Below are 15,907 nucleotides of genomic sequence, written 5' to 3' on the forward strand. Positions count from 1 at the left end.
CTCATAAGTCCAGTCTAGTAGGTGGGCGACGAATTCGGGTTGACCGCCTCAAGCGTGGGTCGAGAACCAGCGGCTGAGGTGCGGGCCTGGCCACGGGCGGCGACAGAAGGGGCATGGTAAACGGCAGCTCCACGAAGTCGCTATCAGGAACCAGTGGAGGACACGGTGTCTGTGTAAGGTCCCGTTGCGAGCGTGGAAGTAAGCGAAGAGCTCGGCGATTGCGCCTACGCACGGATCCATCAGGCATGCATACCAGGAACGGGCGGGGAGCCACGCGTCGGAGAACATTGGCAGGTGCCGACCAGCCACCGTCTGGTAGGTGGATGCGGACGTTGTCTCCAGGGGCCAGGGAGGGAAGATCAGTTGCCCGTGTGTCATACGATCTCTTCTGGCAACCGCGCTGCAGTTGCATCCTATGCAGTACCGGAGCATGGTCTATTGTTGGTGCCAGGATGGAAGGCACGGTGGCTCTGAGGGCGCGACCCATCAGCAGCTGTGGTGAGAGACCAGAGGCTAGTGGGGCCGAGCGATAGGCCAGCAGGGTGAGGCAGAAGTCTGACCCGGCAGCAGCAGCCTTGCAGAGGAGCCGCTTGGCAATGTGAACGCCCTTCTCCGCCTTTCCATTTGACTGGGGATGCAGAGGGCTAGACGTCACGTGTGTGAAGCCATACGAAGCAGCAAAGGACGACCATTCCTGGCTGGCAAAACAGGGCCCATTGTCCAACATGACTGTCATCGGAATGCCGTGGCGAGCGAAGGTGTCTTTGCAGGCCCTTATGACAGCAGACGACGTTAAATCATGCAGGCGTATGACTTCAGGGTAGTTTGAGAAGTAGTCAACTATGATGACATAGTCCCTGCCGAGCGCATGAAACAGGTCGACACCCACTTTCGCCCAGGGGGACGTCACCAGCTCATGGGGCAGAAGCGTCTCAGGAGGTTGCGCTGGCTGAAACCTTTGGCATGTTGTACAGTTGAGCACCATGTTGGCAATATCGTCACTGATGCCCGGCCAGTATACCGCCCCTCGGGCCCTCCGACTGCACTTCGCGACCCCCAAGTGGCCTTTGTGTAGTTGGTCGAGAGCCAGCTGGCGCATGCTGTGCGGAATCACAATCCGGTCCAGCTTCAGAAGGACACCATCAATGATGGCCAGGTCGTCTCGTACATTGTAGAACTGCAAGCACTGCCCTTTGAGCCATCCTCCCGTCATGTGGCGCATCACTCGCTGCAGAAGGGGGTCGGCCGCAGTCTCTCGGCGGACACGGGCCAGACTGGCGTCGTCAGCCAGCCGATTTGCCGATCTGAAAGCCACCTGTGCCTCGACCTGACATACGAACCCCTCCGCATCTGGCGGCGTGCTCACTGCTCTGGATAGGGCATCCGCCACGATGAGGTCCTTCCCTGGAGTGTAGACCAGTTGGAAGTCATACCTCCTGAGTTTAAGTAGGATGCGCTGGAGGAGAGGGGTCATCTCGTTCAGGCCCTTGTTTATTATGCTGACCAGGGGGCGGTGGTCAGTTTCGACAGTGAACCGGGGAAGACCATACACATAGTCATGGAACTTGTCTAAACCGGTTAGCAAGCCCAGGCACTCTTTTTCGATCTGCGCGTAGCGCTGCTCTGTGGGGGTCATGGCCCACGGTGCATAGGCCACTGGGGCCCATGATGCCGTGTCATCCCTCTGCAGGAGCACTGCTCCAATGCCGGATTGGCTGGCATCAGTTGAGATTTTGGTGGCACGAGACATGTCAAAGAACGCCAATACCGGTGCAGTGGTGAGTTTGAGTTTGAGTTTGAGCTCCTCCCATTCCAGCTGGTGTGTGTGTTGCCACTGGAACTCTGTGGATTTTCTGATGAGGTGGCGCAGAGTCGTCGTGGGGGAGGCAAGGTTGGGAATGAACTTCCCCAGGAAGTTGACCATGCCACAGAAGCGTATGACAGCTTTCGTGTCGGCCGGCTGCGGCATGGCTGTGATGGCGCTCACCTTGTCTGCATCCGGACGGACACCTGACCGGGCGATATGGTCCCCCAGGAACTTCAACTCGGTCTGGCCAAAGGAGCACTTGGCTCGGTTGAGGCGCAGGCCGTTTTCCCGTATGTGGGCAAAAACACGTTGGAGACAATATATGTGCTCCTGCGGTGTGGTGGACCAGATGATGACATTGTCCACATATACGCGCACCCCTTCGATGCCTTCCATCATCTGCTCCATGATTCTATGGAAGACCTCGGATGCCGAGATGATGCCAAATGGCATCTGGTTGTAGCAGAACCTGCCAAAAGGGGTGTTGAAGGTGCATAGCTTTCGGCTGGACGGGTCCAGTTGGATCTGCCAAAACCCCTTAGAAGCATCCAGTTTCGTCAATATCTTCACCTGGGCCATTTCACTGGTGATCGCCTCCCATTTGGTATGGGATAATGTTCCCTCATAATATTATTATTGAGGTCTTTGGGGTCAATACAGATACGGAGCTCGCCGGAGGGCTTCTTGACACACATCATGGAGCTGACCCATGGCGTGGGCTCCGTGACCCTGGATAGGATCCCTTGGTCCTGGAGATCCTGCAGCTGCTGCTTGAGGCGGTCTTTAAGTGGCACAGGAACCCTGCGAGGTGCGTGAATGACCGGGATGGCGTCCGGTTTGAGGTAAATTCGCTAGGTGTATGGCAGTGTTCCCATGCCCTCGAATGCCTCCTGGTTGTGGGCGAGGAGCGATTGGAGCTGTGCGTTGAACTCTGCATCCAGGAAGTCAGATGTACCGTCTGGAGAGAGAGAGAGAGAGAGTGGACTCGTTGCACAAGGTGGAGAGCCTTGCATGCCTGTGCGCCCAGCAGGGAGTCCTTCGATGAGCCGACTACCTCGAATGAGAGTGTGGCCGTGTGTGTGTTGTGTGTCACCTGGAACTGGCAGGATCCCATGGCCGGGGTAACGTTCCCGTTGTAGTCGACCATCTTGCACCGGGATGGCCGGATTGGTGGTCTGGCCTTCATGGCGCAGAAGGCTGACCATGCTATGTGGTTGGCAGAGGCGCCAGTGTCCAGGTGGAAAGTGATCGGCGATCAGTTGACCGTCAGGGTGGCACACCATTCATCGCCTGGATTGATGGTGTTGACCCGGTTCACATCAATGACCACAACCCGGAAGGCGTCTTGGTCACCTGTGTCGTCGGTTTGGATGTCATGATGTGGAGGCTGAATGGTCCGCACGTTCCTGCGAAGTTGTCGGAGATGTGGAAGATGTGGAAGATCAACAGGTTGAGCCGCTCGACAGTAGGCAGCGTAGTGGCCCACCTTGCCACAGCATAGGCAGTCGGGTTTTTGCAGGACATTGCCCTTTTAAATGTGCAGCTCCACAGTTGCCACACGTAGTGTCGTCATGGTGTTCGTTACACCACTGCGCATGCGCAGTTCGGTCTTGCGTCGGGCGTGCCTGTGCAACACGTCCCTCAGTGTTGCCGTAGGTTTTGGCGCGCACAAACGCGAGAGGCTTTGAAAAGCGCGCGGAACGGCCGCCCTCGTCCGGGCCGCAGGCCGGGAGAAACTCGATTGCCTGGACGCGTTCGGGAGAAACTCGATTGCCTGGACGCGTGGGTGGCCTGGCTTGCCGATTCGGTCGCATGGGACCCCCTCCGTGCCGATTCGGTCGCCTGAAATTGGGCATAGCAGCTAGTCACATTCTCATGCAGGACACAGGCTTCAACTGCAGATGCTAAGGTCAGGCCTTTCATTTTTAGAAGCTGCTGGCGTAGACTGCCCGAGGCAACCCCAAAAACGATCTGGTCCCGGATCATGGACTCTGAGGTGGTGTCGTAACCGCAGGACTGCGCGAGTATGCGGAGGTGCGTCAGGAAGGACTGAAAGAGCTCATCCTTACCTTGCAGGCGCTGCTGAAAGACATACCTCTCAAAGCTCTTGTTGACCTCAACGTTGAAGTGCTTGTCGAGCTTGAGGAGGACCGTGTCATACTTAGCTTTGTTCTCGCCTTCCGCGAACACCAAGGAGTTGTATACATGGATGGCATGCTGACCTGCGGTAGTGAAGAGAATGGCAATCTTTGTTTCGTCCGCGGCGCCCTGTTTTTCATTGGCTTCCATGAAGAGTTCGAAGCGATGCTTGAAGAGCGTCCAATTTGTGCCCAGGTTCCCAGCGACTTGCAACGGCTGCAGTTTGTTGAGGGTGTCCATGGCTCAGGATGGCAGATTTGCTGGTAGGTCTCGATTCACTCCTGGGGCAAAATTCTCCAGTATCGGCGCGATGTCCGCCGACCGGCGCCTAAAACGGCACAAATCAGTCCGGCATCGCGCCACCCCAAAGGTGCGGAATCCTCCGACCCTTGACCGGCCGAGTCCTAACCTTGAGGGGCTAGGCCCGCGCCAGACTGATTTCTGCCCCGCCAGCTGGCGGAAGTGCCCCGCCAGCTGGCGCAGAAATGACATTGCCGGGCGGCACATGCGCGGGAGCGTTAGCGGCCGCTCACGGCATACCCGCGCATGCGCTGTGGAGGGAGTCTCTTCTGACTCCGCCATGGTGGAAACCGTGGCGAAGGCGGAAGGAAACGAGTGCCCCCACGGCACAGGCCCGCCTGCGGATCGGTAAGCCCAGATCGCGGGCCAGGCCACTGTGGGGGCACCCCCTGGGGCCAGATCACCCCGCTCCCACCCCCCAGGACCCCGGAGCCCGCCCGCGCCGCCTTGTCCCGCCGGTAAGAGAGGTGGTTTAATCCACGCCGGCGGGACAGGCATTCTAGCAGCGGACTTCGGCCCATCCGGGTCGGAGAATCGCGGGGGGGGGGGGGGGGGGCACCAACCTGCGGGGCGCGATTCCCGCCTCCGCCGAATCTCCGGTGCCGGAGAATTCGGCAGCTGGCGGGGGTGGGATTCACGCCAGCCCCCGGCGATTCTCCGACCCGGCGGAGGGGTCGGAGAATCTCGCCCCTGGTATCATGAAGTGTTGGGTGCTCTGAGGTACAGACGAACCAACCGCAAAAGTAGTGCCCCCCTTCAGCTGCTCACACACCCCGGAATGAAGCCCCGCTGCTGCAGATCAGCACACCTCCGACTGGCGGTGGTGGACTGAGTCGCAGCTGCCACACGAGGTTGCCAGTGTGAGCAGACAGGCAATGGCCTGAGGGCGTGGATAATCAGTGCGGCGTACTCCTCGAGTACACCACTTTTCAGGGGGCGGAGAATACAAAAACCAGCACCGCTCGAGATATTGGTGTCAAAACGGATTCTCCGCGCCGTCGCCGAATGCGATTTCGGCCTCTGTGTGAAGAATCCAGCCCGATAAACTCCGTTATTGCAATTACATCATCGTTCCATGCCGTAATCCAGTTCATCTGTCTTACCTGTTATACTTCTTGCATTGAAGCAAACGCACTCCAGACCCACAGTCCCGCTGAGTCCTGCGGCGAGATTCTCTGACCCCCCCGCCGGGTCGGAGAATCGCCGGGGGCTGGCGTGAATCCCGCCCCTGCCGGTTGCCGAATCCCCCCCCCCCCCCCCCCCCCCCCCCCCACCCCCCCCCCCCCCCCCCCCCCCCCCCCCCCCCCCCCCCCCCCCCCACCCCCCCCCCCCACCCCCCCCCCACCCCCCACCCCCCCCCACCCCCCCCCCCCCCACCCCCCCCCCCCCCCCCCACCCCCCCCCCCACCCCCCCCCACCCCACCCCCCCCCCCCCCCCCCACCCCCCCCCCCCCCCCCCCACCCCCCCCCCCCCCCCCCACCCCCCCCCCCCCCCCCACCATGGCGGAGGCGGAAGAGACTCCCTCCACTGCGCATGCGCAGGGATGCTCTGAGCGGCCGCTGACGCTCCCGCGCATGCGCCGCCCGGCAATGTCATTTCCGCGCCAGCTGGCGGGGCTCCAAAGGCCTTTCCCGCCAGCTAGCTGGGCGGAAATCAGTCCGGCGCGGGCCTAGCCCCTCAATGTTAGGGCTCGGATGGTCAAGTTGTGGAGGATTCCGCACCTTTGGGGCGGCGCGATGCCCGACTGATTTGCGCTGTTTTTGGCGCCGATCGGCGGACATCGCACGGATAACGGAGAATTTCGCCCCTTATGTTTATCTTAGTCTCTTTTCCCCAGTCTGGACACTTACTGGCCTGCTGTTCCAGTTCCCATATCCCACCACAGTAGTTTAAACCTTCCTGAAGAGCACTAGCAAACCTCCTCCCTTCCCCCCCCCCCCCCTCCAAGGATATTGGTGCCCCAATTTAGCCCGATTCCACATTCGGGGCTGGATTCTCCGCCGTCGGGTGCTCCGTTTTGCCGGCAGCCCGGGGGTTTCCTGACGGCGTGGGGCTGCCCCATTGACCGGCCGGCGGAACGGAGCATCCCGCCGGCGGGGTTAAATAGAAATGTGGCTTGAATAGAAATTCAGCCTAGGCCAGTCTGCCACCAGGAGCGGCATCAGAGACACTTCCTCAAGAGTTAAAAACAAAAATGATCTTGCAAGACGATTGTAAGCAAATACATTCGAAGTGGAGTTAGTGCCGTTAGGAAAGAGGCAGGGAGCCCGGAAGCAATAAAAATAAAATGAAAGTTTTGGTGGGACGCGGGTTAGAGAGGAGCAGTAATTTGGGCGATTGTGTAATTAGTTACGAGTAATAACCACCTCCGGCCTGAACCCTAGCAACAGTTCATGCACAGTGCAGGGTGAAAGTAGGTGCCATGTACAGACGGGACATGTACAATTACACTCGGAAAAGCAAAGTACTTCAGTGAATTAAATAGATTGTTAAATTAGCACACCGCACGCACAATTTCTGTACTCAACTCCTGTACACGTCAGAAATGTTTCACCATCAGTGGATAAAAGTCACTGTTCAGCTTACTTACAGCACGATGCCGGTCGGAGACGGTGTTATCCGTTCACACCGAGTGTACTTACTGCTCTATCTATGTTACTCTCTCGATCTGCAGCTGATCTCCGCACCAATGGAGGGAGGGGATTTCCACACATACCGGAAAGGGAGCAAGCACCAAGCCCAATGGACTAGATATTTTTTTAAAGCCGAAATTTCAGCACAAGAGAAAAAAGAATATGGAGCTAACTCTTACAAACTGCTCGTTCACTCAGCAAAGGTGACGCGTACTCACATGATCCTTCTTCTCACTCAGGTCGCTATCACCCCAGTGTATTTGGCAGCTAACAGAAAACACTGCGAGTGTGATATCCTAAAACAGAGAAAGGAAATATAGAAAATGTTTGAAGAAAGTTTAAAGTTTTTAAACACACAATGTTTCTAACGTGCATCTGATTTTTCTATGGTGATGCAGGAAGCAGGACATCCAGGAGGGGTGACAACAGGGCTCACGTTGTTCCTTTTTGCTAATCTCATTGTAAACATGTTTTGGATTGTAATCAGTCCTCTGGGAGCGCGGTAGGCTTCCGAGCACCGTGACGAAAGGAAAGCAACCCGATGTCTTTACGTCGGGACCAAATCTCTCAAAGGCTGGCTTACTCTGAACTCCTTTCAAGTTCCAACTGAAGTGAACAAATTGAGGGACAAATTAAAAGGGGTCGCTCCGTGTGGAGTTTGCACATTCTCCCCTCCTCTGCGTGGGTTTCACCCCCACAACACAAAGATGTGCAGGTTAGGTGGATTGGCCAATCTTTTGAGGACCACCAACAAATATTAGGGACAAAGCAAAAAAAAGCTGCTCGTGTTAGGGGCACTGTCCGAACATAACGAAGATCAACGGAAACTTAAAAACATCAAATAAGAGTGCAATTAAAGGGGTCAATAAAGCACCCCAACCTCTGGTGCCCATGGACACCTGGGCTCCCTCTCCAGGGACTCCCGGCCTTGAATGAAGCCACAGAAGACGGGCAGACAGTCATGTTGGATTGTCTGCTCAGTCGCCCACTGCCTGGATACGTTAGGACCTTACTCTGAAATGGACATTAATTCAGCCTGTTAAACAGACAAATTAAAACCTGTTGTCTAATTTTGTGATGGGTACTGGGAAACAGCAAAGTCTCCTGTAGCAGAATGTGGTGGTCTGTCTCTTTAAGACGGCAGAGGAGGATCACCTGGCTTGGGGAACCATTTGGGGACCGAGAGCTGGTGATCACCCCAGAGGGTGGAGTCCCCTCTAAGGCAGAGTACATCTGGAAGCCATGTAGTTAGCTGTGTAAGGGGCTGATGAATCCCGCCCCTGCCGGTTGCCGAATTCTCCGGCACCGGTTTTTCAGCGGGGGCGGGAATCGCGCCGCGCCGGTTGGCGGCCCCCCACCCCCCCAATTCTCCGGCTGCTAAAATGCCTGTCCCGTCGGCGTAGATTAAACCACCTACCTTACCGGCGGGACAAGGCGGCGCGGGTGGGCTCCGGGTTCCTGGGGGGGGGGTGCGGGGCGATCTGGCCCCGGGGGGTGCCCCCATGGTGGCATGGCCCGCGATCGGGGCCCACCGATCCGCGGGCGGGCCTGTGCCATGGGGGGCACTCTTTTTCTTCCGCCTTCGCCACGGTCTCCACCATGGCGGAGGCGGAAGAGACTCCCTCCACAGCGCATGCGCGGGAATGCCGTCAGCGGCCGCTAACGCTCCCACGCATGCGCCGCCCGGAGATGTCATTTCTGTGCCAGCTGGCGGGGCACCAAAGGCCTTTTCCGCCTGCTGGCCGGGCGGAAATTCGTCCGGCGCGGGCCTAGCCTCTTAAGGTTGAGGCTCGGCCCCCCAAGATGCGGAGCATTCCACACCTTTGGGGTGGCGCGATGCCCGACTGATTTGCGCCGCTTTGGGCGCCAGTCGGCGGACATCGCGCCGATACCGGAGAATTTCACCCCATGTATCGTCCCGGGAAGCTAAACGAGCCTCCTGACGCCCTGTCCCACGGCACATGTGCCACCGCACAAGTGGACCGCCTCTGAGCCCTCCACGAGGACCTCTGCCACCTGTGGGTCACTCACCTTTTCCATTTTATCAAGACCCGCAACCTGCCCTAATCCATCGACGAGGTCAGGACAGTCACCAGGGACTGCCAAATCTGCACGGAGTGCAAACCGCACTTCTACCGGCCAGAGAAAGCACACCTGATAAAGGCTTCCCATCCCTTTGAACGCCTCAGCATGGAATTCAAAGGCCCCCCTCCCCTCTACCGACCGCAACTTCCTGAAGGTGATTGACGAGTACTCCCGGTTCCCATTCGCCATCCCCTGCCCCGACATGAACGCAACCACCGTCATCAAGGCCCTCCATAGCATCTTTGCACTGTTCGGGTTCCCCGCTTACATACATAGTGATAGGGGGGTCCTCCTTTATGAGCGATGAACTGCGTCAATTCCTGCTCAGCAAGGGCATCGCCTCGAGCAGGACGACCAGTTACAAACCCCGGGGTAACGGACAGGTAGAGAGGGAGAACGGAATGGTCTGCAAGACCGTCCTACTGGCCCTACAGTCCAGGAGTCTCCCAATCTCCCGCTGACAGGAAGTCCTCCCGGATGCCCTCCACTCCATCCGGTCACTGCTTTGTACCACCACCAACCAGACACCTCACGAACGTCTCCTTGTCTTCCCCAGGAAGTCCTCCTCTGGAACCTCGCTCCCGACCTGGCTGGCAGCACCCGGACCCATCCTGCTCCGAAAACATGTGCGGGCGCACAAGTCAGACCAGTTGGTCGAGAAGGTCCATCTTCTCCACGCTAACCCCCAGTACGCCTACATGGCGTACCCTGACGGCCGACAAGATACGGTCTCCCTACGAGACCTGGCGCCCGCCGGAGCCCCACGCACACCCCAACCACCAGTCCCACCCTCCCCTCCACCAGGGCACCTTACAGGAGGATCGGTCCTTCCGTCGGCGCCGTCTAGGCCCCCCACCCACCGACCCCCCCCCCCCCCGCAGGCGCTCCCTTCCCAGGTCAACCGTTTTCCCCACCAGTGCCGTCTAGGGGTGTCGAAGCTGCCACGGAAATAAAAGCCACACTCCCGGAGTCACAGACGCCCGAGCCTCCACCGGAGTCACCACCGAAGCTCCGACGATCACAGAGGACGACCACGGCCCCCGGTCGACTGATTGCTTCAATTTAAATTGTAAACTGTAAATTTAAATCATAAATTGTAAATAGTTATTAGAATTGTAAACAGTTACAAAACGCTGTACGGAGGTATTACAGTACCTCCATAACTAATTCTACCACGTTGCCATGTTTGTAGTATTAGGCCACCACCCTTGCCGGGCTCTTTTTAACAGGGGGTGAATGTGATAGTAGAGGTATTACGGTACCTGGTAATGCTGGAGCACCATTGGTGGAAACTGTATACTTCCGATTGGTCAAGATGTATGGTAGCGCGCCCTGTTAGGCGGGGTATAAGAGCCCGTGCCGCCCCAGCAGCCTTCATTCTGTACCTGAGCCGCTGGGGGAAACATCTAGCTTATTAAAGCCTTCAGTTGGACTACAACCTCGCTTTAGTGGTCATTGATCATGCATCACCGTTCAGGCTGGTGGGGGAGAGTTTCCGATATTTGGGGATTCAGGTGGCACGGGACTGGGGCAAGTTGCATAAGCTCAACCTCTCCCGACTGATGGAACGAGTGAGGGAGGAGGTCCGGAGGTGGGATGCTCTCCCGCTGTCATTGGCGGGCAGGGTGCAGACTGTTAAGATGACGATTCTCCCGCGGTTCTTGTTTGTTTTTCAGTGTCTCCCCATCTTTATCCCGCGGTCCTTCTTTAAGAGGCTGAATAAAATTTATTCTGGGATTTGTATGGGCAGGGAAGTCCCCGCAGGTAAAGAGGGTGATGCTTGAACGGAACCGAGGAGAAGGGGGGCTGGCGTTGCCGAACTTCAGCAACTATTACTGGGCGGCCAACATAGCGATGATAAGGAAATGGATGGTGGCTGTGGGGTCGGTTTGGGAGCGGATGGAGGCTGCTTCGTGCAGGGGCACTAGCTTAGCAGCCCTGGTCATGGCACCTCTGCAGCTTCCGCCGGCACGGTACTCCACCAGCCCGATAGTGGTGGCGGCTCTTCGGATCTGGGGCCAGTGGAGGAAGCATGTAGGGGAAGTAAGAGCGTCGGTGTGGACAACAATCTGCGGCAACCACCGATTTGCCCCGGGGAACATGGACGGGGGATATCAACTGTGGAGAAGGGCGGGGATTGTGAGGATGGGGGCTCTGTTCCTGGAAGGGAGCTTTCCGAGCATGAGGGTGCTGGAGGAGAAGTTTGGGCTGGTGAAGGGGAACAAATTTAGATACTTACAGGTGCGGGATTTTGTATGCAGACTGGTGCCGTCCTTCCCACGTCTCCCGCCGAAGGGGAGGCAGGACAGGGTAGTTTCTAGGGGAGAGGTGGGAGAGGGTAGAGTCTCAGAAATCTACAAGGAACTAATGGGAGCTGAGGATACGCAGACCGAGGACCTGAAGCTTAAGTGGGAAGAGGAGCTCGGGGCGGGGGGGGGGGGGGGGGGGGGCGCTGAGATGGAGGACGGTATCTGGACAAAAGCTCTGAGCAGAATAAACACAACCGCAACATGCGCCAGGCTCAGCCTGATCCAGTTTAAGGTTGTGCACTGGGCCCACATGACGGTGGCCCGGATGAGCAGATTCTTCGGGCTGGAGGACAAGTGTGCTAGATGCGCCAGAGGGCTGGCTAACCATGTACACATGTTCTGGTCATGCCCTAAACTCAGGGGGTATTGGCAGGGATTCGCAGATGTCATGTCCCGGGTATTGAAAACTGGGGTGGTAATGAGCCCTGAGGTGGCAGTCTTTGGGGTTTCGGAGGACCCGGGAGTCCAGGAAGAGATAGAGGCCGACGTTCTGGCCTTTGCTTCCCTGGTAGCCCGGCGATGAATACTGTTAGCATGGAGGGACTCAAAGCCCCCGAGGGCTGAGGTATGGCTATCGGACATGGCGTGCTTTCTTGGCCTAGAGAGAGTCAAGTTCGCCTTGAGAGGTTCGCTACTAGGGTTCGCACGAAGGTGGCAGCCATTCATTGACTTCTTCGCAGAGGAGTAAGCGTCAGCAGGAGAGGGGGGTGGGGGCTAGGGTAGAGTAGAGTAGAGTAGGGGGATATTGAGGCAGGTCCTTGTGTGAACAGAGCCGTGGTTTGCACTATGTTTAATCTGTGCCTTGACTTCTTTTAATTGTACTGTACAATGTCACTTTTTCTCTCTGCCTAAAATACCTCAATAAAATTATTTGTTAAAAAAAAGAATTAAGCCCGAGAGAGCCAGTTTGCTGTCGCCCTCAGGGGGCCCTAGCCTAGAGTAGTAATGATCAGCTGTGTGGGTGCATTTTAGTCACATCATACTGGGGTTTTGTTGATTTAATAAGCTAATGATATAAGGTTGAGTCAAAGCCTGTTTGTCACATGTATTTTGTTCTTATAATTCCAGGGTCCAAGAATCACGGTAAAGAGGAAGGGAACAGAACCACTTTAACATTCCTGAATCGGGGTTGAAACATTCCGGAATCAGGTAATCCCACAACATTCTGGCATCCTCACAAGTTCTCCACACCACGAGCCATGCCTGGCCACCTCTTTGTACAGCCTGGGCACCTCAGTATTCAAAGAATCCCTGTGCCTCTATTTCAAAGAAAGAACAAAGAAAAGTACAGCACAGGAACAGGCCCTTCGGCTCTCCAAGCCTGCGCCGACCATGCTGCCCGTCGAACCTAAAACCTTCTACACTTCCGGGGTCCGAATTCCTCTGTTCCATATTATTCATATATTTGTCAATACGCCCTTTAAACATCACTATCACACCTGCTTCCGCCACCTCCTCCAGCAGAGAGCTCCAGGCACCCACTATCCTCTGTGTAAAAAAACTTCCCTAGCACATCTCCTCTAACCTTTGCCCCTCGCACCTTAAACCTATGTCCCCTAGTAGTTGACTCTTCCACCCTAGGAACAATCTTCTGACAATCCACTCTGTCCATGCCCCTCATAATTTTGTAGACTTCTATCAGGTCCACCTCAACCTTTGTCATTCCAGTGAGAACAAACCGAGTTTATCTAATTTTTCCTCACAGCTAATGCCCTCCATTCCAGGCAACATCCTGGTAAACCTCTTCTGTACCCTCCCCAAGGCCTTCACATTCTTCTGAAAATGTGGCGACCAGAATTGAACACTGTATTCCAAGTGTGGGCTGACTAAGGTTCTATACAGCTGCAGCATGACTTGCCAATTTTTATACTCAATGCTCCAGCCAATGAACGTAAGCATGCCATATGCCTTCTTGACTACTTTCTCCACCTGCATCGCCACTTTCAGTGACCCATGGACCTGTACTCCCAGATCCTTCTTGCCTGACAATATTCTTAAGGGTTCTGCCATTTACTGTATATCTCCCACCTGCATTAGACCTTCCAAAATGCATTACCTCACATTTGTCCAGATTAAACTCCATCTGCCATTTCTCCACCCAAGTCTCTAACCGATCTATATCCTGCTGTATCCTCTGACAGTCCTCATCACTATCCGTAAGGCCACCAACCTTTGTGTCGTCCACAAACTCACTCATCAGACCAGTTACATTTTTCTCCAAATCATCTCTAATTATTACAAACAGCAAAGGTCCCAGCACTGATCCCTGTGGAACACCACTAGTACAGCCCTCCATTCAGAAAAGCGCCCTTCCATTGCTACCCTCTGTCTTCTGTGACCCAGCCTGTTCTGTACCCATCTTGCCAGCTCACCTCTGATCCTATGTGACTTAACCTTCTGTATCAGTCTGCCATGAGGGACCTTGTCAAAAGCCTTACAGAAGTCCATGAAGACAACATCCACTGCCCTACCTTGTTTAAAAAATAAATTTAAAGTACCCAATTCTTTTTTAAATTTCCAATTAAGAGGCAATTTAGCATGGCCAATTCACCTACCCTTCTCTCTATGGGACCTAATGGAGATTAACTCTCCCCTAATGACCGCCTTCAGAGCCTCCCAAACCACTGCCACCGTCACCTCTCCTGTGTCATTCGCTCCCACATAGTTCTCAATACTCCACCTTATCCGCTCGCACACCTCTTCGTCCGCCAGCAGCCCCATATCCAGTCTCCAGAGAGGGCGCTGACCCTGTTCCGCCCCCAGTGGCAGGTCCACCCAGTGCGGGGCATGGTCCGAGACCGCGATGGCCGAGTATTCAACCCCCTCCACCCTCGGGATTAAATCCCTACTCAACACAAAGAAGTCTATTCGCAAATAGACTTTATGGACGTGGGAGAAAAAGGAAAACGCCTTTTTCCTTGGCCACGTAAACCTCCAGAGGTCCACTCCCCCCATCTGGCCCATGATCTCCCACAAGGCCCTGGCCGCCGCCGGCCTCTTTCCCGTTCTGGACTTGGAACGGTCCAAGCCCGGATCCAAGACCGTATTAAAGTCCCCTCCCATTATCAGGTGACTTATTTCCAAGTCCGGGATCCTACCCAACATGCGCCTCGTAAAGTCCGAATCGTCCCAGTTCGGGGCATATACATTCACTAACACCACCCGGGCCCCCTGCAGCTTGCCACTCACCATTAGATACCTGCCCCCCTTGTCCGCCATGGTGCTCCCCGCCTCAAATGCCACTTGTTTACTGACCAAAATGGCCACCCCTCTGGCCTTGGAGTCTAACCCCGAGTGAAACACATGTCCCACCCATCCTTTCCTCAGCTTCGTCTGGTCCGCAAGCTTCAAGTGCGTCTCTTGCAGCATGGCCACGTCCGCCTTCAACCCATTCAAATGCGAGACCCCTTGACCGGCCCATTCACGCCCCTCATGTTCCACGTGATCAGCCTGGTCGGGTAACCACCCCCCCCATCCCGCTGACTAGACAACTCCCTTTTTCGGGCAGCCGCGTGCCGCCTCCCTCCTCCAGCCCTCCCCCCGGCGGCTCCCCCGCCCGACTCTCCATCCATACCCCTCACCTGACTCCCCGTCAGTCAGCAAAGCAACACCCCTTCCCCCCCCCCCTTCCTCCCCCCCCCCGCCCCCCGCCGGCTCTGGTTTCCCCCCCATTGTGCTTCCGTGAGTCAGCTCATCCATGCTGACCATGGCCGCTCCCGCCTCTACATACCAACCCTTAACTTGTTGCCGCCTTCGGGCCACCCTCCCCCCCCTCCCCCGCAGGGTAGAGGGACAAACGCCATCTGGGACCTCCCCGTGTGCCGGATAGCCCGTCCCGGGCGTTTCCCGCCCCCTAGCACCGAACACCTGGAAAACAAAACAGCTGGAAAACAACCACCAACCAAACTAGGGCAGACAGGCCCATAAACGTATGCTTTACCCGCCGTCCTCCCCTTGGTCCCTCCCCACCCGCACATTTCACCCCCATACAACAGTCCCTTAGTTCAGGTCCAGTGTCTCCTGCCGGATGAACGACCAAGCCTCGTCTGGGGTATCAAAATGGTGGTGCCTGTCCTGGTATGTTACCCACAGTCTCGCCGGGTGCAGGAGCCCAAACTTCACCCCTTTACCGTGGAGGACCTCCTTTGCCCGATTAAAACCTGCACGCCTCCTCGCCAGCTCAGCTCCCAGGCCCTGGTAAATTCAGATCTCGCCGTTCTCCCACTTACTGCTCCGCTCCTTCTTCACCCACCGCAGGACTCGCTCTCGGTCTGCCAAGCCCTAAAACCGTATCACCATCGCCCTCGGTGGCTCGTTTACCCTCGGCTTTCTGGCGAGAACCTTGTGCGCCCTATCCAGCTCCACGGGATGCGGGAAGGCCCCCGCGCCCATCAGCGTCCCCAGCATTGTGGCCACGTACGTGCTCGCATCGGGCCCCTCCGCTCCTTCGGGAAGGCCAAGGATCCGCAGATTGTGGCTCCGAGACCTGCACTCAAGGTCATCCAACCTCTCCTGCCATCTCTTATGGAGCGCCTCGTGTGCCTCCACTTTCACCGCCAGGCCCAGGATCTCGTCCTCGTTCACCGCCACCTTCCTCCTCACCTCCTTGATCTCCTTCTTATGCGCCTTCTGG

General features: G+C 56.5%; 1 protein-coding gene across 4 annotated transcripts in view; it reads right to left on the reverse strand.

Annotated features, from left to right (window-relative positions):
* The window catches only part of LOC140425400 (uncharacterized), a 46,182-nt gene extending 38,888 nt beyond the window's left edge, over window positions 1-7,294 (reverse strand). For 2 of the 4 annotated variants that reach the window (XM_072509630.1, XM_072509629.1), the window contains exon 1: window positions 6,890-7,077. In XM_072509630.1, coding sequence (XP_072365731.1) covers window positions 6,890-6,961 — 72 coding nt within the window. In that variant the 5' untranslated portion in view covers window positions 6,962-7,077. Of the gene's footprint in view, window positions 1-6,837; window positions 7,078-7,098 lie in introns of those variants that run through there. The other 2 variants (XM_072509632.1, XM_072509631.1) reach the window with 2 other exon arrangements.
* Window positions 7,295-15,907: the final 8,613 nt, after the last annotated feature.

This window comes from Scyliorhinus torazame, chromosome 6 (genome assembly GCF_047496885.1).
Source record: "Scyliorhinus torazame isolate Kashiwa2021f chromosome 6, sScyTor2.1, whole genome shotgun sequence".
Classification (NCBI taxonomy): Eukaryota; Metazoa; Chordata; class Chondrichthyes; order Carcharhiniformes; family Scyliorhinidae; genus Scyliorhinus; species Scyliorhinus torazame.